The sequence below is a fragment of the Saccoglossus kowalevskii genome, chromosome 4 (genome assembly GCF_978046115.1).
Source record: "Saccoglossus kowalevskii chromosome 4, keSacKowa6.1, whole genome shotgun sequence".
In the NCBI taxonomy this organism is placed as follows: domain Eukaryota; kingdom Metazoa; phylum Hemichordata; class Enteropneusta; family Harrimaniidae; genus Saccoglossus; species Saccoglossus kowalevskii.
In genome coordinates, this window is record NC_140644.1 from 16,129,540 (window position 1) to 16,150,711 (window position 21,172).

Genomic DNA, 21,172 nt, shown 5'->3' on the forward strand with positions numbered 1-21,172 from the left:
TAACCATGCTCAATGAAACAATTGGTATATTATTTGTATGCGGATAATATAATTTGATTCTAATATCATAATTTCCTGACAGAGACGCTCCATCGTAGGTTTTGATTCAACACAGAGTTTTAACTCAGACAACTAATAACTTTATTAGTTGTTTGAGGTTTTAAGAAATTAGAATACAAAGGTCCAATATTGTATGGCCCTTCTCTTTAAGGTTTGATACATAAAACCACCAAAGGTCACTAATAAAGAGTTAGAAAATTTACTGCAGAAATAACTTTTCTCGCGAATAAGACTTGGTATCCAAGCAGCTTTAAGAGAATCGTTAAAAACCGTTTAAATTCAGACCACCCTTATCATACTTATCATGAATTTCCCATAAATAAACCCCGTATGATCTTCATGGATTATTCTAGAAATCCCTCTTTTACCCGTAATGAAAGACATTTGGCTAAGATGCCACGCAATTTATTTATGTCTTTGATAAGTATGTTCTTTTTTATATACTTTTTAAGTCGCATAGAACTAGGTTACTAGTTCTAGTAACCGTTCATAGAACTATACTGTATACAGTAACCTCTGAAAGAACATTTGAATGCATCTCAGACATTATGTGGATTAGCTGACCCTTCATTTATCTCGAAATGTCTGTAATAAATTGATTGGCGGTGTTGACAAACTCACGATCATTTAAATGAGAATATCCCTTGCCGCGGGGGTGGGCATTAGTTTCAATTCTAACCTTGATTATCAGAAGGGTAACTTTCACCAATAGTCTGACCCGTGACACAAATGATAAAAGAATCAATATGTAATCTATTCTACTTGCTTGCCTACCTCTTCTCCAGGTGTAACGTCGAGTCAACTGATTACGCAAGCGCCAAATGTCATGAATATCCAACGATTATAATAGTATGAGAATACATTCCCGTCATCTTGGATTATAACTGCGTGTAATATTCCCTGCTTGACCCATGACCTAATTCAATGTTGTATTGAAATCTCAACAAAAAATCACTTTCAGTGACTGATCGCAAAATCCTTACACATTCACATTATCAATAAAAAACGGCAGTATGATCACTCCGAGCGTGAAATCAAACGTAAGTATTCAACAGTAATGTCCACCATAATCTACCTACCATTTGAATAATTTCTACTGCTGTGAACTACATATGAACAACACTTTTATATGAATGGCTACACCACGCTGATTGCTAGTACCATGATTAAAAATGATATCGCCATCCCAGTAATTTTCCCACATATGCCCATTATTAATAATAGAGTGGGTTTTCTTGTAAACAATATATACTACATCATGATTTATCACGTAACCAGGTGAATATTTCCCGTCGTTTTTGATTAATCGCTAATCCATTGCAATTATATGACACCATTTCAATGTTATCAGACCCGGCAATCACGACAACACGGTGTAAAATGAAATGTACCCACATTATCATGATATGTGGTTTTGTAAAACTTGTTGCGACAATAAAAAGATCAAATATATACCCATTGCTAATAATAGAATAGATCAGCACAAATTAAGAAACACGTGTATAAATTACATATCTGTAAAAGAATTGTCATGTTCAGGGGAGGGGGGGGGGCGATGGCAAGATTGATAACTAACAGGGGGTGCTCACATTTCTACTGCAGCTGAACGTGACGTTTTTAAAGAATACAGTGCCAAAAATAGTGGCGTATTCGCAAAGAAACACTCTCCTTGAATATGAAGTGGTATGTGTGAAGTACAGGCACTCCAAAGCATTCAGTCCAGCGCAATATTGTCATAGAATAAAAAAAAATATGGCACGATAAACCATAGACCCTCTAAACGATATTATAAACCAAACAAAACCAAACAAAGTTTAAACATAGATTATGGCCAATTGACCGCACCTGGAATTCAACAACAAAATAACAGCTTCAATACGCTTACTAATCTTGCTACCCACAAGGCGCGGGAATCTCTTGCTGGAACTCGAATCTGTACACGGATAGTAGGCCGGCATCAGTTTTGGTATATGTTCGTGTACAATTAACTTTATTTCTTTCAATAAATCGCCACGGCCGAGAATTTCATCTCAATCATTAAGAAAAAGCATCAAATAATTACTGGTGGATGTGGACGATTTATTTAAGCGGTGGACTTTGCTGAATATTACTGGTGGCAATTTCAACGCCTCAGATTACATCTTTCAAGTTTTCATTTATATGTCTTCGCTCACTTCATATTTGATGCCGTGAATGATAATAACATCATTTTCCCGACTATATCTATCCATACCTTCCATGATCTATTCAATTCGACTTGAGCTGATATTCTATTGCAACGTTCTATGTCTAGCATACTACTTAATGCTTCAAATTCGGATTCCATAATTTGTTTATTCGTGTCCATGTCGTCAATTTGACTCGTCAACTCATTAACTTCGTTAATGTTCGAATTAAGTTTCATACTATTTGAAGATATGTCATTTGTTTATTCCGCTTTCACATCACAAATCTGTTTTGCCAGTTCTCGATTTTGGTTGGTAATGACAGCGCAGGGATTTGTTCCTCGTTAACGTGTTGGATTATCTCAGACTGTTCAGTACTCACGTTTCCAATGGACGCCATCTCACTGCTGGAAGAGCTAGTAGAAGATCTTATTCTGGGGCTTTTTTTAAGATTACGGTTCGGAGTCCATAAATGGTTTACTTCGATGCTTATGTACAAGTTGATGGCAACATTATACAAAAGCTAATCGAGTAATTTGAGAAATGTTAGTTCACTGCGGAGGTCATCAGTCAACACACGTCTTACAAGTCCGCCCTCAGCGCCATACAGAAGTTTGTCTATGGTCAAACCATGGACGAGGTAGACAAGATCTCTTTTCTACCTCCATGGTCAAACTAAGAAATATTTTAATAATCTAATACTGTAAAATGACTAATTTTCACTGGGTTAAAATTTCACTGATTTAGCGTTTCAGGCTTATTTAGTGGCTTTAAAATTCACGGTTTTATCATTTGGATAATGTGTTCTATGCTCAATTTTACATATTCACTGGGTTTTAATTTAGCGCATTTTTCAGTCAGCGAAAAAAGCCAAATTAAAACCCAGTGAATAATTAACCCCTTTACAGTATACAGTAAGTACAATATCAATACATTTATTAATGAGCATATGATATACGGTGATTATCAATTCGTCTTTTATTCATATATAAAATTATACATACAAACACAGTCCCCCCCCCCACAAAGGACCGAAGGAACCGTGAAATAAAATAAAATAAAGACTTACGAAACAAAGGAATGGTTTTGTGAGTGCAATTCAGTGTATCGGATATACTACACCGTATACACACCTTGCATTGAGGGGATGTAGTGCTATGCTGGTCTTACATCCGGGGTACTTGTAACGACAGTGCATGGATGATGGATTCAGACATCGTCACCGTACTGGTTCGGACATTGGAGTTCGCGAATACTTCATAAAACAAAGAATAAAATGAAGTATTTCTAGTGGCACTAACGTCGATATTTATTTTCGAGGAGCTCTAATTGTATCTGAAACATATTGCAGTGAATAAAAAGTAATATACTCGTGGAAATACACGTGGACGGCATGGTAAATATAAAGATTGAAATGTTGGATTGCAGTCTATAGTCATAATAAATGCCCGCTACTCCAGAGTCAATAGCACGCTTACACGCGTTCGAAGTCCCTGATGGTTCGGTATTCAGTGAGCTGTCCATAGATCCAAAATCAGACAAGTAATCTAAGTATATTGAATATATAGACCTTGAAGAAGGTCCCTTTAATGCACGGGTGTAAATGATAATACTCGATATAGCGTAGCGTGGTTTTGTACTTGGCGAAGTTTAATAATCGAATACGGATTGCTGGCCGTAAGAGGGCGCCACAATAGAACGGATCGTGAGCACCTGGACGGATAGACATACTAATATTTAGCGTATAATGCCGTGGTGAAATCCATTCCATGTTTTATTCCCATAGTACATTGCGATTAAGACAAAAAGATTTCCGTTGATTTTTTAAACGTTGTAGGTTTCAAAAATATGTAAAATTTCGGTACCAGTAATTGATACATTGTAAATTATAGTCAAACAATCCCGAACATGGGGGACATTTGATGACGTAATTGTGCGTTCAAGCTCAGGTTGACAGCGTATTTCTCGGAGTCTTTGGATTTTTACTATGATAAAGAGACATTTTCTTCATTAGAATGGTTTTGTATTGCAACCACGTTTCTTGTTCTTCTAAGTTCTGCATAGCGTCTTCCTCCGTTACGTAATCTCTGTTCTGTAAAATATTAACCACGGAAAGATTCACATTCAGTGTCAAAGGTCAGATTTGAATCACTACTTTTAAATTCCATAGCCATGTGCATCTTCGTCACACCGATTAATACTGTATGTTTTAATCACGTACGATTATTGGTATACGATTGCACAGTACGAACTGCCAATTCTATTTTTATTATTTATAAATAAATAATACGTACCATAGTTTCCAGTTTCAACATAGTCACAGTACCAGCATGCTGACGGAAGAATCTCTTGTTGACTTTGATTATTTCAGCTCCGTCACTCCACTGAAAAAAAAAATGTAAACGAAATCATGGATTTTATCCTCGATTGGGTAAAATGGCCACGATCTTCGCATCGCGTCATTTTCGATACAATCAACTCAATGATGAGAGGGCACTGACTACTGTATTATAAAGTTATGTATAGATTCCTACCTTTTGTTACCAAAGTGAAATTAAATTATTTCTTATTGTAGCGAAGTGAAATACATGAATTTTAATTATTAAAGTGTAGGGGTTGCCATAGCGAGTATGCGTATCGAAAGCTATGTTCGAGTTCAATTTAGTACATACCACACTAACACCAGTTTTCTTTGCACGGCTAAGTCCAGACAGATCATTCAAACCCTGTTGAGAAATGAAAGACAGTGAGGTCATCGTTGGACAATAGTTCACGCTTTACGTATACAAACATAATTCAGAGATAGAATACGTGTACAATGTACACTGGAAAAGTCAAATGGTCTTAGCCAACAATTACGAGCAAGACACACGTTTGCCATGTGTCAGACTGACTACGACACTGACAAAGTTGGAATCAATCCCGAACTGGAACGAACCGGTTTAAACCAGATTGAATTGATTACTTACTATCATATCACATGACTTAAGTATATCTAATTGTAAATACGCTCTACGTAAAGGAACATCTTCATCGTCGTCGTCCAATAACGGCCGTCTTTTCCTCATAATTTGTGGTTCTGTTTTCGATCTCTGTGTCATAAACATACTTTTCCGTTGTCGTGTAGGACCGAGCAGCAAGTGCCTGTCTTTGGACCCAGCCAGCGCTAATGGCGGTAGTTCTATCGACATCGACTCCCTGTGAAACTTCTTTCGACTTTTTGGCTGAAATAAGATATATGTTTTCAGGTCACAAATTACATATACTGTAAGTCGCGCCATCTAGCGACGAAACATTTAAGTGACGTACAAATAACGTAGATGGGTGTAAATCGTTCAAATCGACTACTAGTATAGTGTTTGGTTGTGTTATCGTTAGTCATTTAGAATACATGTATTACAAAGCTCACATACAACATTTTTTTTTATCGACAGCTGATCACAGTTCAAAACAATAACGACGTCGTAACTTGATCGAGTTCAGTATAATATTCACCTCTGTATATGAGTCTGTATTGGCTACTCTCTCATTTACCTTCGACGTGCCACGAAAGTCGTCTTCTTCTGCTTCTTGTTCACTCCCATCGTGCATGCTCGTACCCGTACATTCTATTCGGAGAAGAAACACACAACGATGTAGCATGAATTTTTTACGCTAGATTCGGTGACGTGGCAACGACAGTCAGTGATTGCTGCACTACAGTTTGTATTTCATAATCTGAGTAGGTTACCTGATTGTACATCGTGCTCTGATGCTGTTGGAGTAGAGAATTTACTCGGTGGAAATGCTCCCGATCTCCGACGAAAGTTAAAATTAATCTGAAACAAACACAGTAAACAACAATATTTATGTCTATATTTAGATTGTTGTAGCTCGGATAGTTGTCGTCCAATTAACAGATTACAGACAACCAATGATTTTATAACATGGGTGTTTCAGCCAATCAAAAATCAGCATGTATTTGAGGTTGGGATCTTTCTATGTCTATCTTTGTCTGGGATCTTCTGACGTTATCCCAACCTGGGATAACAATGGAAAGGCCCCAACCTTTGATATCTTTCTATTGGTATATGAGATTGCGATCTTTGGACGTCTATCTGTGGCTTGGATCTTCTGCTGTTATCCGTGGTTGATATCTTTCTATTGTTGTCTGTTGTTGATATCTTTCTATTGTTGTCTGTGGGTGGGACCTCTGTCTGTGGGTGGGACCTATCGTCATCCGAAGTTGGTTTATATATCATGATTTCTGTGGCAGGGATCTATTATTTTCCAAAATTTAATCTAGGGAATGCTGTTATTGGATTATTATCAAACTTGCAAAGCTGGGTGTAAGCGATAAAGTTAGTATGCACAAGCTTCGTTAAAAGCGATGTTGCGTCCTTCACCTTAAGCCTAATTTATGCACAGAAATTATTAGAATGATGCTTAAAACTTACCCTCCCGTTACTATCGAAACCAATTGTTTGCGCATGTGGGTTACTGACAGTGATTTGGTCTGGAACCCTTTGAATCTGCAAAAGCGAAATATTCACCGTAAGTTATAAAAGCCGTTGTTATAGCAACACCATGGAACACCAAACTTTTGCGGAGCACCCTCTACTGATATAAACGAACTTCAGATGAAAGAGGGCGCTGTAATGAGTATGACGTCAAAGCAAGCATACTATGGTGAACCGTGCTCACGTATAGCTATGTAGTTACGAATTGATGGTATTGAAAATAACGCGGAGCTAAACATTCCCGAAGTTGATACACGAAGTCTCTCGGGCCACCTGCTTTGATTCAGTTAATTTGATAATCTTAAACGTCATTAACGTCACGCCACAGAGTGGCTGAGGTTTGGGACATGATATACTAGTTGTCCGAAACCCCGGTTTCCATGATGAAAACGGATCTATCTACCACGTTTAAAAAGAATCAAACTTGATAAAATCCGTAAACTACCATAATGTCCCCAAACATGCATTCACTAGGGTTCAATATCAGGTGCAGTCAACGAGTAAATTTTCAAAAATGTTTGATCAACAGTAACCTAATTTATGAACATTATTAAGGCTTAATTTAATTTGGAGGGGGGAGGTCAATCTGTTCGCAACTCCCCTCCCTCTCAACCAAATTAAATTGCCCTCCCCCACTGTTTTTTACTCCCACTGCCCTCTCCCCGCTCATTTTCTTTTTTGCCTGCCCTCCGGACGCGCAGTTGTATCTCCCACCAGTTCATACTGTCTTAATTCTCCCCTCTCAACAGTTTCTGCTACCTTCTCCCTATCATTTCCCAGAGAAGAAGTTAAAGTCACGATTGGTCACCAGCTCCAATCCTTAAACCCATGTGAATTAAATTTAACGTTTTTTTTTTTTATAGCAGGCGAATTCAATGGTAATATAATGGTTAAGTCAAATTGATCACGTGCTAAGTGCCACAAATGAAACGGCACAGTCTGCCTGGGGCGGATATTATCATGCAGTTTGCGCCATTGGACTACTTCCTTTTGGCCAGTCTAAACATTCCTCCCCTTTGGCAATTTGGTTGTTGATGCCCGCGGAAAATTCTGCATTTTGCCCTTACCCACTCAATCTAAAAATGGAACTTGCCTGCCCTCTGAATACAAAATCTTCTCCTACTGGAATTCCCCTCTGAAAAACCCTATTTTTAATGCCCTTCCACTGAAGATGTTTTATTTTGCCTGCCCGCTAAAAATCCCTTGCGAACACATTTTTTCACGAACAGCTCCGTTGACTGCACCTGCAATATTTGGTACATTTCCAAAGTTACGGGGTTAAGTTCAAAACAAACCCAATAAATCGGGAGTGGGTCAAAACCACGACATATTATCGCGTTTTAATTATGCACAATTTGCATTTAGCAGTGTGGTAACGATGACGTCTATTCTGAGTAACTGACCTGTGGTAACGAGAAATTCTTCTGACCACTTTCAACTAGTCTTTTCAACTTCATTTGCATCATTGCTGAAATTATAAACAAATTAATATCAAACTATTAATAATATTGATATGATCTTCACATTATTGGGACATCGCTACCTACGACATCTCTGATCTGATGTAAGTTTACAACGAATTTGTGTTCTTTTTTTTTCACACTTCGATCCGCCACGTAGGAGGGCGCTATACGCCTTCTTACCATCTGCATGGCTGTATCCTTTAGCGCATCCGAGCTGCTCTAATCGCTGTTTGCTGCTGAGTCGCTTATCTTGGCTGACATCCACCACGTCTTGCCGTCGAACGCATTTACACCGGCCCTGTGAGATATATTGCAGACTTGTTATCCCACGTGTAACATACCCCCTCACGCTCCCCATGAAATGATAACTTCTGATTTTGTGAAAATCGTAAATTTTCACTGTAGCGCGGCGTAATGTTATTTTTTGCTACGACCACAATTGGGAATCATGATATTTTGCTCAATTGGACGTATATGCAGATTGTGTGTTTTTTTTTTCATTTTGTTGTTGATTACATCATTTTACATTTAAGTGGACGGTTTTGATATCCAATCGGAGATACGCTCACCCCTCACAACAGAATAATTTTTATTTGCCCTTTGATGTATAGTAGATTACTTAAAATATATTCTGATGCTATTACCGCGACATCTGAATTCAAAATTGGGAATTTGCTGCAGTTATTGCGACGTTTGATCGGAGTAATATCGATTTCTCACCGATTTGACGATGAATATCCAGTTGCGTGTGTTGGTATCCTTAACCACCAGTTTGTTTGGGCTGTAAAATAAACACAAACATAAGTAGGCTTATCACGTGGTATAATATAGTAAGGGGCGTCCGTCGTTGACAAGTTCATGCACATGGGTTGACACCAAGCTAGGAAAGGGTAAAATCGATTAGTAAAAACTCAAGACGCAAAGAACTTATCCTTTGTTAGTAAGCCCTCAAGTTTGAGTAGTGTTAGTTTTACTTTAAGTGCCGAACAACTGTAAAATCAATATATGAAGATGACATTGAGAGATGGGCGTGGTGTAGCTTGATATCAGTATCTGTCATCTGGTAACAAGGAAACGATAACTGTTAACGGAATGTTCAAGTATACTGATATTAACCACAGTCGGTGGGCATGATTAATATTCAACTTTACGAACGCCAAACTTGGAAGGCCCTTTTTCTAAAAAAATAAAATAAACATATTGTTCAAATCCAAATTCAAAATTGCATGACTAAATAATTCTTTCTAATGTGTGTTATTATGTCAAGTCTTTGTAACAATATATACACTGAATACAGACGTTTAAATGACACAGCAGGAAGAGAATTCTTTATTGGAACACACTGCACCATCACCACAACTTTTAAGATGTTGTAGTAGGCCACGCATCAAAAAAGACGCATTTACAAGTCACAACAATAGACCATTTTCCGTTCACTGCGAGAATCACGCGTTATGCGTGAAATCGAACGTAAAAACAGGACAAACAAAGGTCATAGCGTCGTAGTGGCGTCAAACATCGCGTGGGATTCGACAAACGCGAAAGTATTTCGGGGACATTTCCATGCTTAATAATGTGCTGTCCACATTTGATGATAGACAATTTCGATTAAGTAAGGGTATTCGGAAGCAATATTCCTCTGCCGAAGATCGGCCGGTCAATGTAAGCTACGAAATAAAGAAATTCTAGTTCAAAATCAAATCGATTTTTGCGGCAGACGTTCGACGCGCGTCTTTCATGCATCTCGCGGGATCTCGCAATTGTACAGAAAATCAACAATTTAAAAACATTACTGAAACATTTGATCAGTGAATTCAAATATGGATATCATTAAACCATTGGTATTAAACTGTCGTGGCTTATCAAGTGGTGTGTTTACAAAAAACAACAACAACAACAAATAGCATGACGTCACTCACCCGTAATACTTGAATTCAATGGCCTCTGGATGGTTGAGGAATTGTTCGCATGGAAATTCACGAAACAAGTCAACGTTCCTGTTGATATCATAAACATTGAAATAAAATAGTGTCATGATATTATTTTTATACCATGCGATTGTTGATTGTTGGCCACGTTCAAAAGACGGTGGTCACCACACAGCGGTAATTCGAATTTTTCGTAATCAATACGACGCGTGGGACCCATGTCAAATACGCCGCGGCGCGACGACCACTTTTTTAAATACATTTTTGTTTGATATTTCATCTAGGTTGAAATTATAGAATGTGATTCATTTGACATAAAAAAAAAAACGTTGTTTTGGCTGCCAACACTGCAGCGGTCGTTAGATGTAATTGAGTAAAAACCAAATGCAGGTCGGGTGTATCTTAGCGTCAGGGGCGCCGATGTTTTGATTGTCACGTGGAACGAATAGTACCGTTCACGGTCATACCAACGTGTTTATTTCAACGTTTTATGTTTACCTATTATTTTTCAAATGAAATATAGACATTTAATAAAGAGGGACGGTCGTCACCTGCGCACGCGCGGGAATTGAGACCCAAGCGGCGGTAACAACACACGCTAAAAACGCTATGGCTATCTGAGATATGCGCAGGTGACGACTCTCCGCTTGGTATAGGCAGTTCTTTAGTTTAAATAAGTTAAATAAAGCGAGTAAGAATGTATATATTTGTGTGTAACAAACTATAACACTAAGCAAAAAACACAAAACGAAAGGACCCGCCACATCACAATCTCATTTATCCTTACCGTAGAAAATCTATGGGCGGGCCTGCATCTGTGTTTTGTAAAAAGAAATAGTCCTGCAAAAAGAAAAAAAAAAAAAAAGAAAAAAAAAAAAATTCAAGCGAAGTTTACAAATTTAATTATTAATAAGTGTAAAATTATTTCTGGCAGTTATATGGATATAAATTAGAGTTTCGGTATATAAGTACTGAGAAATAATTTTTAAACTCATAGTTGCTGTTGACATAGGAAGTAAAGTAAGCAAATAACACCGAATACACGGCAAGGTAAAGACTACGTCAAATTATAGTAAAAACGTACTGCGTGCGTGACACGAACCGGAGTTTCGGTATGTAGTTTTCTACTCGCCAGCCCGATTCTTTGTTCCAAATGTAATCGATGATTCACTAAGAACGACAAGTGACGTCATGAATTACACACGTGACCTTTGAGCTCACCTTTTTCGCTATAAGTAAAACCTCCACCGAACCCTTGCACACCAGATTAGATTCCCGCCTCCACTGTTTTTCCATTTCCTCCGTCTAAAAAGAAAGAATATCACCGACATTGAAACATATACCATACCACCCCAACTTAGTTTATGTTAGTTATGTTATGAAGTGCATATTAATGAGGTGATCTGCATGGTAAATACTAAACTGTAGAGTTACGGATAATTCACCAATATTTCATGACGCTCCTAACATCACTGGGAACGCCATTTTGTACCTCATCGGTATCTTCGTAGCACTCAGCGTCACTCAGAGTAACAGCTATATGTCACACAATAGTAGTTCTGGGCCAGTTATTTGTAAAAATAAAGAAAAACTCGAAAATAATACGTGGAATGGGTATACTAGTATACAGCGCCATTGTTTCTGCCCTGGAGCGCTACCGTACTCTAAGATAGAGCGTGAAAAGGCATTACGATTTCCAATTGGCTATTTGCGGTCACATGACCAGTAATTAACTTACGTCTGTCGTTTTCCCTTTGGTTAGAAATCCCATGGACTTCGTGACCTCACCGGTCTGTAACTTGTATTGTCTCAGCATATTAACTGCAGTGAGAGAAAAATACAGCACTGATCACGATAATGTGCAAAATTATCGTCCTTTCTAAATGATTCGTAATTACTAATTAAAGGGCGGCAGTCGTCGCGCCGCGTCTTGTTCGATGTGGGACTCATAGCGACGTATACAACGCGTGTAAAATACATTGTTTATTTACATAAAATTCGAACACGCGCTGCGCGACGACCACCGCGCTTTAATATATATAACAATGTACGTATAAATGGTACATGGAAAATTATGTTAATTATACTATGACGTCATTTATAGCTTACCTCTCCCAGAGAGTATATAATAAAACCTGTCTGGTGGTTTCCCTTGATATGATATTACACGGCCGTTGTCGTACCGTTCATACCCAACACGTCGTGCCAGCTCCACTTCCATCTCCGATGAGAACATCGTAAACGCCTTGGTGGTCCGTAGGACCCATATTATCTAGACGAAGATAACGCGTTACTTTATGAGTCACGTGTGGACATAGTACGATGACGTCACACTAAATACGTGACGTACTATTGGACTCCCACTACGATTAATCTCACCACGAACGGCAGTGTTAAACTACGCACTCTAAATGTAACAGTCCACCCAGAAACCAATTGGTTTTTTGCTAAAATTTCAACCCACAAATCTAAGGCTTGCTTACTTGAATTATTTTAAACAGAACAGTTTGAGATACAAATATGCCACTCCTTGCAGAAAATTGTTTTCAAAATAGGGATTATTATATTCGTACAAATTGATATAAACTATAATTGTGGCATGAAACCTGAAGTACGATAATAATGAAACATACTCATCTGGGGGCGTAGATGGATTATGGAATCAACGTAATTCAAAACGACTATTGCGTCGCCGTTTAGAAGATAGTAAAATCTTTAACAATTTATCGTTTTTAATAAATGATGACTACAGATCAAAATGCAGCAAACGGCGGTCAATTTGAACCACGGAAGCGCTTCGTCCTCAGTTGCATACATGACTGACAGTGGGACATCGGGAACTAGTAGATATCGTTCAATTAAATACACTTTGAGAAAATCAGTCAAACAAATCAAAACGTACCGTACTTATTTATAAATTTGTACATTTGGAAACTTTAACATTTCTTGAAAGTGGTTTACTTCAAGTTCTGCTCGTACTACCGGGTATATTTTAATTTATATATTCGGGAAAAAAATTGTAAATTACTGCCAACATTCAGATGCAATTATAGCGTTGAATATACAAAAATATTAAACTTACCCTTCTCACGTGTTCTGGATCTCGATTCTCTGGTTGTGTGGTTAAATAAAGCTGCAAATCTAAGTGGATCTAAGATATATAATCACAAATAAAATTCAGAAAAAAAAATTAAAAAATTAAAAAAAAAAATATTTATTTGCAACATTTGTAATTACTTACACTGCTTTTACTTGGCGAATTCTTACTAAATGTTGCGTTGAAACCCATACCCGAATCGTCTTCGATTTCATCAGACTTGATTGGTGCATCGTTCTTGCCAGCTTTCTTTTTAGTCTGTATGTATCTGTAACGTCGAAAATAAAACGATTGACCTTTGACCTTTGACCTTAATTGATTTCAATGCGTGCACCCCCACCAGTAGCATGAAATTAGTGCCAATGTTGACACCATAGCTTGAAGCGTGGGTGTGTTTAATACTAGCATACGTACACATTGTATGCATTGGTTCAGTACTTCAAAGTCCTGTCGTTGTGTGGTTTAATGTGCAATAAATGTTGTGGCTGAAGTTTGACTTGTTACTCCGTGGATTGTACTGCACGGCGCGAGAGCGACCTCTGCCGATCTAATTTTCACTCCAAATATGTGCGTGTATTCATAGATGGATAAAGAGTTTTCTCTAGTGGCCTCAATGTAAGCGCCACAATCGCCGTGATCTGCGCGTTGTATTTCGACTATTATTGCGAGATCTGCCACTTTGAATATATCAATGCCGGGGATGGCAACCCTTCAAACTGATTGTATTGATAAAGAAAATTCTTACTTCTTTGCTGCAGCCATGAATTTCGCCGTAAATAACGACATACGTATTGCATATTGGAACAGATGCTTCACCTGTCAACAATAACCAATAATATTTCATATTTTAATAACTTTTTTTGTTCATTAGCATTCGTTCAAGGTTCCAATTTATGTATTAACAGTTTCACGATTGTTAAGTGCCGTCACGTGACCCACCTTCCATTCTTTTCTTCTGTGTCTTGCAAATACTGAAGGCGATTGCTTCGCTAATTCCTGAAACAAGATGACAGAATGCCAAATAAGGATATGTCATGTGATAGATATAACACTAAGTCAACTTAGGCGTGTCACACTTCGCACATATGGGAAAGGCAAGCGCAACTACGTACTTTATAACAACGCATTGTGTTTGTTTATAAGTACTTGTAAAACACGATGAGACGATGTGTATACTAATGTTTCGCAAAAAAAAAAAAGGTATTTTGGATGCGTGCCAGCAACCAGACTCGCAAAAAGAATGCACACAAAAGTCACATTGATGCCATTTACCAACGCTTTGAAATACATGTTTTCTTCAGTCAAAGGGATTGCAATACAATACAACAAATGTGCTAGCATTACAAGATATGACGTCATAGAGACTCCAATGAATCGTCTAAAAGTCATTGGGTCCGGGAACATCGAGGCGTTTTGTGTTGCACGTTCTAACATTATTTATGTGGTACAATTTTTCACTCGAGTTACCACACTGAAATGCAACACCCTTGGGCTATGGAGATCAAGTGGAGAATGTCAAGAAACCTGTGACCATTTACGTTTTATGACTGCCAGTCGTACCGTGTTTGAAACTATTTGTTGTTGGAAATTAACTCGCCGACTGGGTGCAGATGATACAAATTAACGCATGCGCAACGTATCCATAGTGACGCTTTCACGCGTCTCGTGACGTACTAGGTTTCGGCGTTGATAAGTGGCAGTTGCGGCCACAAAACTGTTCACATCTACAGAAAGTCATACTTTTTTGTCTCTGTAGACGATAATGTAAAACATGAGTAAAGTAGCAAATATTCAAAAAATATAAAATAGCGTTGTCTATTTACTAAATGTCAAATAGTAAATGGTAGACTCACAATGTTGAAAGTCCCAGACATGAACTGGAGACAATACCAAGTCGGAAAAGTTGTACCAGGCGAGAACAATTCTAAATGTATCTATCTGTCAGCCCTTTTAAAAACTGGTTTTCCCTAATTGACGTATCGTATCTAAGAATTAACACAATTGGAACTATTTCGGGATAATTGGATTCGCTTAGAATGTGCTACTGTAGGGTAGTATTGTTCTTAATTTCCTCATTTCTGATATCAATACAAGAAATTATCATAAAAAATCAAAAACGAACAAATAAAATATTTTTGTGAAAACAAACCATTACAGTAGCACATTTAAAGCGAATCCAATTATCTCGAAATAGTTCCAATTGTGTTAATTATACATTTCGCGATGTGAAATCTTCGAATTCAAATTAGAACAAAAAAAAGACAAAATCGTAGAAAAATATAACAATTATTAGTCAGATTATCTGTCCACAACCCCCTGGCAAAATTACATCGGTTCATTACTAAATAAACGAAATGTAAATATATAAACAAATAAATAAATATATACATCACGGAAATTGCCCCGCCTGACTAGATTAAAATGACCGCTTTCCATATCAACTTGCTTTTCTGTTGAATCATTGCTGGGAATATCGCACTGCAACTTTCTTTGGTATATATGGTGCATATATTCGACCTCAGGTGTGGGGGTAATACTGGTGGATTGATCCTTGTCACGATCCACTTAAACATTGCAATGAATTATGTAGGCCTAAAGTTATCAGACACATTTTAGAATAATTTTAACTAACAATATTAAATATATTGAATATTGAAAATTGCACACGTAATTTATAACAATGAAAATTAACCATCTTGATTCAACGGGCGGCAAGGGTGTCTATCGTAGAGTCAAAACTGTGTATTCTACTCATGCGCAGCTTGGCAACATATTCTCATACTTAGTTTTAAATATGTTTTGTTTATAGGTTAAACTTTGCTCGTAGCGTGGGATATTCACAGTCTGGCAACAAAGATTACTAAAAATAGCAACAAATGTAGTTCTTCTGCGTGTACAAGTTCTACATCATATACAACACTAATCTCCAATTCAAACGAAACAATGTTTAACACACGACTATTTTCGAGGTATGTTTGTTTTCTTTACAACTGAGTGTAGTATGCACTTCTACGAGAAAGCTGACACCCGTTCTGCAGATTAAAATACGTGAACGAGTTCAGCTGTGGTGAATGCACTCACAAACCTGTAGTGGTCTGAGATGCACTCTTGGGAATATGAAACTGCACCTCTAGCGTTGTTTTGAAGGTGGAATTAAAAACCGGGCGATCAGATGCCATACCCGAAGACTTGAAAATACACTTGCACCCTGTTATGAATGTAAACGCATTTTCAAAAGAAAATTCACCCAGGAAAAGTTATAGCAAGGCTCGTTACAACAGGTGGTTATGTTACAACCACACAGAGAGTTTACACTGGTACGACCTTGGACAATGTACCTTGTGATATTTTTGTTGCAGGTTGATGTTGCGACAATGGACGAGTAGCAAAATCCAGGACAATACATCTTTGAACATAAAACAACTTTTACACAAAAGTCTTAACCCGATTGTTATTATTTTAAAAGGGTACTTTATTTCATAGTTGTACGACAGTACCCTATATTATGTTCCGGTGCGTATAACAACGATTTCTTTACCGTCACACAATAAATTTAATTTAAGGTGCGACCTAAGAATACAAAAAAGGTTGAACTGAGAATCGGAGATGGGCCTTCATAAAACATATAATGGCCGTTTCTATTTTTTAGTGATTCGAGTTAAAAAATCGCTTCTCAACTTTAACGTATGTTGGTTACAGGGCTTATTTGGGGACTGGCCAGTTTTGGTCGCACGACCCTGAACCCCCCCCCCCCAAGTCGAAAAATATGATTTGATTATTTTCAGACTCTGGTTTCAATTATTAGCAAATCTGCCGCTGATATCTCGTTGAGAGCCAGAGTAGGCCACGCGACTTCAGTTGTTTTTGCCCTTCAACGAGCGTTTCATTTTTTCCCCGTATTCGCGTCCACGTCTTCAATCAATCACCATGGTTACAAACGAGGACGGTAAAGAATAGAATGCTATTCAAGAGACAACAGCAAGTCTCGTCACGGTGGCTCTCGCTATTAATGGGTCTCGGTGGCCATTTGCAAATGAGATTTAACGTAGAGATGCAGGTTCGTGGGCACTTGGTAGTGATTTTTTTTTTGCCTTTTATTATGCAAACAGTCTTGGCTATAGACTGTTAAAATTTTGTAGAATTGTGAATAGTGGAACATACTCACAGGTACAAACATTCTCTCTTTTGAATGCTTAGCAAGATTTAGCAAGGCTGTACATAAATAATCAAAAAGAAACATGGTGAAAACAAGTAATGACGGGATCTCCATATTATGCACTATATATTTAACTTTTAACAAAACGAAAAGACATTTAAATTTGGAACTGTTACAGCCATTCTAATTATGAGCATTAGCAAACGTCTTACTTAGTGAATGGTTATGCTAATTAGCAATTATCTCAGCTTCTTTTTAGTGCATATCCCAGAAATTTAAAAAAAAAGCTCCTAGACGCTTTGATCTTTTGTTTTGAAATTTTCACAAATGATTGACAGTGTGTTTATCTTCAAAACGCCGTAAGGGCATTGTTTTTGGTTGAACAGTGTTACAACAATCGTACAGACAACGAGCCTGGGTGATGCATAAACTTGAAGTAGTGAAATTTGAGCTGCTGCCCTGCAAAATTGACAACTGGTAGACAGTTTTCAAGACGGCACTTTCTTCATAGTAAACAGATGTACCCATAAACAAATTTTGACAGGAAACAGAAGTATGGTTTAGGAGCTAATTTTTTTTAAAATCACTTTTGACCAAAAAAGCACATTTTTGTGCATATTTTAAACTACAGTGTCCCAAAAAAAATACTAACAAAATTTTAAAATTCATACAATAAGCTTTTCGAAAATATATAGTTTTGTGGACAAGGGAGGTCATCTTGGTTTCCTAATTAACTAATTAAAATACCTGTCAGGTAAACTGCATCTCTACCATAATTGTTGATATATGTCCCACTGTACTGTCGATCACGCATGTTTTCCCTGGAGCAGTTGGTTATCCTAAATACCATCAATCGCGATGACCTTTCTGCCTCTACACAGTGCAAAGGATCATTGTATTGGCATTTTATGTCAATATTTATAATCCCAATTTTCTGTACATACAGACACAATGGTCTCACCTTTGCACCTTGCCATGACAGAAGAAATAACTCATCGACATTTATTAGAAAACAAACTCTTCTGATTATCGCCGAAGTAGTGGCTTGATATGAAATAAGTGTCAATAAATAACAATACATATCACTTATGTATTGCAATATTTCAAGTAAATAATTAGTGTATTTATCAAGTTCAAGTAGGGGCGATGCCTGAGAGCAGCGCTACCATGGAAACGTCGGCGACGAACCTGGTCGACAGTCACGAGTGAAGTGGAGGGCCGAGAGGTTATCAACCATCAGTTGTTTATATGTTATGATTTGGACAGGTGGTATTGATTCGAGCACGGTCGTTATTCAAAGGGTTGAAGATATAGTGGTTATTACACGACACCTGGGCCACTCGAGAAATATATAACACAATTTCAAATTCCTACATACCATTTTAGCGATTTTAGCTCAATGTTTTGATTCGCGGATCTGAATTTAACAATCTGTTCTTTAATCATCGAAAATAGAAAATAGAAGAACTTAGTCATTGCACTATATATTCTGTATTTTTTTATTCTGAAGAAATATAATTTATTTTAGTATTTAGGTTTGTATTCACAACTTCAAATTTTAATATCTATTTACCGCCGTCTAGTATTATCAGTTTTACGACGCTCTTTGAATTTGTTTCTTTATATATCGTTGTCGTTTTCTCGACATTACCTGCTTTATTAGTTTGTCGGCGTGTTGCCAACTTATCAATGCAGATGCAGACCACATAACATTACAGTGCTTAACAACGACCGAAAAGTTCAGCCAGCAAATGAGAGGCAATGATGGACTTATTGGAAGACACTTGTCCCCTTTGTAACGGAACTTTATGATCGGGTCTTGTTGTAGTCAACCATTTTAGGGATTTGGTGCCATGGTTACCGAATCCCTAAAATCCCTAATACTGTTAATCAATATTATACACTGGCTCCAATGCATATTGAAATATTAACTATAACTCGGCTCAGTCTCACTGCTGCTAATATATTCATATTTACCTTGATAAAAAACAGTAATTTGTAAGTAAATCTTACCAGGACATAGGCTCTAAGTGGTTCGTCCAGCTCATCTAATAACTGCGCCCCTTTCTCTGTTCTCGGGGTAACCATCTCGCTTATTTCGTCCAAACGACGCTGGATGGTTGTCATGGCATCGTCATCTGGAGGTTTAATACAAAGAGAACGTTTTCTTATAGTTAATTTTCGTTCCAACTCGTCGTCGGTCTCGGATAATATTCTCTGGATATGAAAAGGTTTAGTGTATTTGGGCTTTGGTTGATCGGCGCTAAAGACGCTTTCCTCTTCGTGGGCCGGTTCTGTTACAACTATTACGGGCCCGTTTTCGTCATCACATTCATTTGAGTTAAGGTGATCTTCGTTCGAGTTGCAGTCAGTTGCGTTCTCGTCGATATTATCAACAGTTTCAAAGGATATATTCGATTCCGGTCGTTCATTTGAAGGGCTGGGACTTGACTTCGTATCGGCTTCAAGTTGGGTTTCGATCACAGATACTGGCGACTGACTCCTTTCCGTATGTACCGTTTCGGTGGGTCTCGCCACGCTATTTGTACTTCCCTCTCGTTCCACAGACCACTCAGCTGGTGTTATAGGTGTTGGCTGCCCGATGCCGCTGTCCTCGGTTGTGGGTCTTGCCTCCCCAACATCGGTCCAACCATTCACGTTGCAGCTTCCCAGGCTCGCCGGTTCGGCGGTATCGCCTGAGCTCTGCTGCATTTTGTTTTGTACCCAGAACGTGTCCGAAGGCGGTATACCAGACAACTTGGCCTAAGCGAAGAGTGTTAGAATGCTTAACAACCGAATAACTTTATCGACTCCGGTTCAGGCAACACTTAAAACATACACTAAAGAACACGAGTAAACCCTAACGAGCGGATTAAAACTCCATGCCCCGAAAGGCGGACTACGCGTTTCAATGGAGTGTGCTGTAAGCGAGCGTTGAACCATATGTGCCCTTGGTCCACGGTGACTAACACACCTTTATCCGCAGAGATCCTTTCATTCTGTATCTAGTAACCCGCGGGCATACCGCCTTCTCGTAGACGTTGTTATTCAATGAGCAAACACTTGTTAGCTTCTATACTTTTGGTACAAAAGCTAAAATACGTCTACCAATTCGTGGTTTCCGCGCAGTGCTGTGTAAGGACTACGTGCACGTCAAGCCATGGATCTCTTCATGGCCCACTATGTAGTTTTATCATATCCTCAACTGGTCGTTACCGGGAAGTGACCTTAAGGTCGGGACACTGTATATATGGCGGGTACCTGATAACCATGTAAGACATTGCATATCACGAAATGTACTTTATATATACTACTACAAAGGTAATAGACAAAGGAATGTCATATTTCAGTTGAGGCGACTCAGTCGATTCCATAATATGTTATTTCCAAAAGTTGAATAGTTCGTCCAATTAAATTAAATACAGAGCACTAAAATGTGCCGGGTTTAAGCGCCGGGGCTTTATATATTGTGACATTTCAACGCAGAATAAATCGCGTTATCGATCGTGCCTCTCCCTAACTTCATACACAACACGGCCAATTAATCTTACAATGGGTCAAAGGTCGGCTTTCAAATTACCCAAAGTGCCAAATTGGGTCTCCATGCCAGATGCATAAAGTCAATTAATAAAAGACTCCATTCATTTGACGGGAAGCATGTAACAATACATGTTAAGCGTTGAACGGTTGTTCAGAATTGCCGGCTGATCGACAAGTGTCTCGAAATTACGATTTTTTTTTTAATACGTACATCTGGAAAACACGCATAGGAAGAAAGTTGACCTTTTGAGGACACGTGAATTT

The 21,172-nt window shown here is 38.1% G+C and overlaps 1 protein-coding gene across 3 annotated transcripts in view; it reads right to left on the reverse strand.

The window, feature by feature from the left end:
* Positions 1-3,180: 3,180 nt before the first annotated feature.
* Positions 3,181-21,172, reverse strand: part of LOC100367077 (uncharacterized) — a 29,132-nt gene continuing 11,140 nt past the window's right edge. The window contains exons 3-22 of one of the 3 annotated variants that reach the window (XM_085497852.1): positions 19,382-19,506; positions 14,152-14,208; positions 13,958-14,028; positions 13,357-13,480; positions 13,198-13,266; positions 12,225-12,387; positions 11,854-11,936; positions 11,337-11,420; positions 10,903-10,955; positions 10,107-10,184; positions 8,908-8,968; positions 8,368-8,485; positions 8,128-8,192; positions 6,662-6,736; positions 5,956-6,043; positions 5,721-5,833; positions 5,195-5,449; positions 4,898-4,951; positions 4,520-4,609; positions 3,181-4,317 (exon numbers count right to left, since the gene is read on the reverse strand). In XM_085497852.1, the coding sequence (XP_085353978.1) occupies positions 4,171-4,317; positions 4,520-4,609; positions 4,898-4,951; positions 5,195-5,449; positions 5,721-5,833; positions 5,956-6,043; positions 6,662-6,736; positions 8,128-8,192; positions 8,368-8,485; positions 8,908-8,968; positions 10,107-10,184; positions 10,903-10,955; positions 11,337-11,420; positions 11,854-11,936; positions 12,225-12,387; positions 13,198-13,266; positions 13,357-13,480; positions 13,958-14,028; positions 14,152-14,208; positions 19,382-19,506 (1,973 nt within the window). In that variant the 3' untranslated portion in view covers positions 3,181-4,170. Of the gene's footprint in view, positions 4,318-4,519; positions 4,610-4,897; positions 4,952-5,194; positions 5,450-5,720; positions 5,834-5,955; positions 6,044-6,661; positions 6,737-8,127; positions 8,193-8,367; positions 8,486-8,907; positions 8,969-10,106; positions 10,185-10,902; positions 10,956-11,336; positions 11,421-11,853; positions 11,937-12,224; positions 12,388-13,197; positions 13,267-13,356; positions 13,481-13,957; positions 14,029-14,151; positions 14,209-19,381; positions 20,385-21,172 lie in introns of those variants that run through there. The other 2 variants (XM_085497850.1, XM_085497851.1) reach the window with 2 other exon arrangements.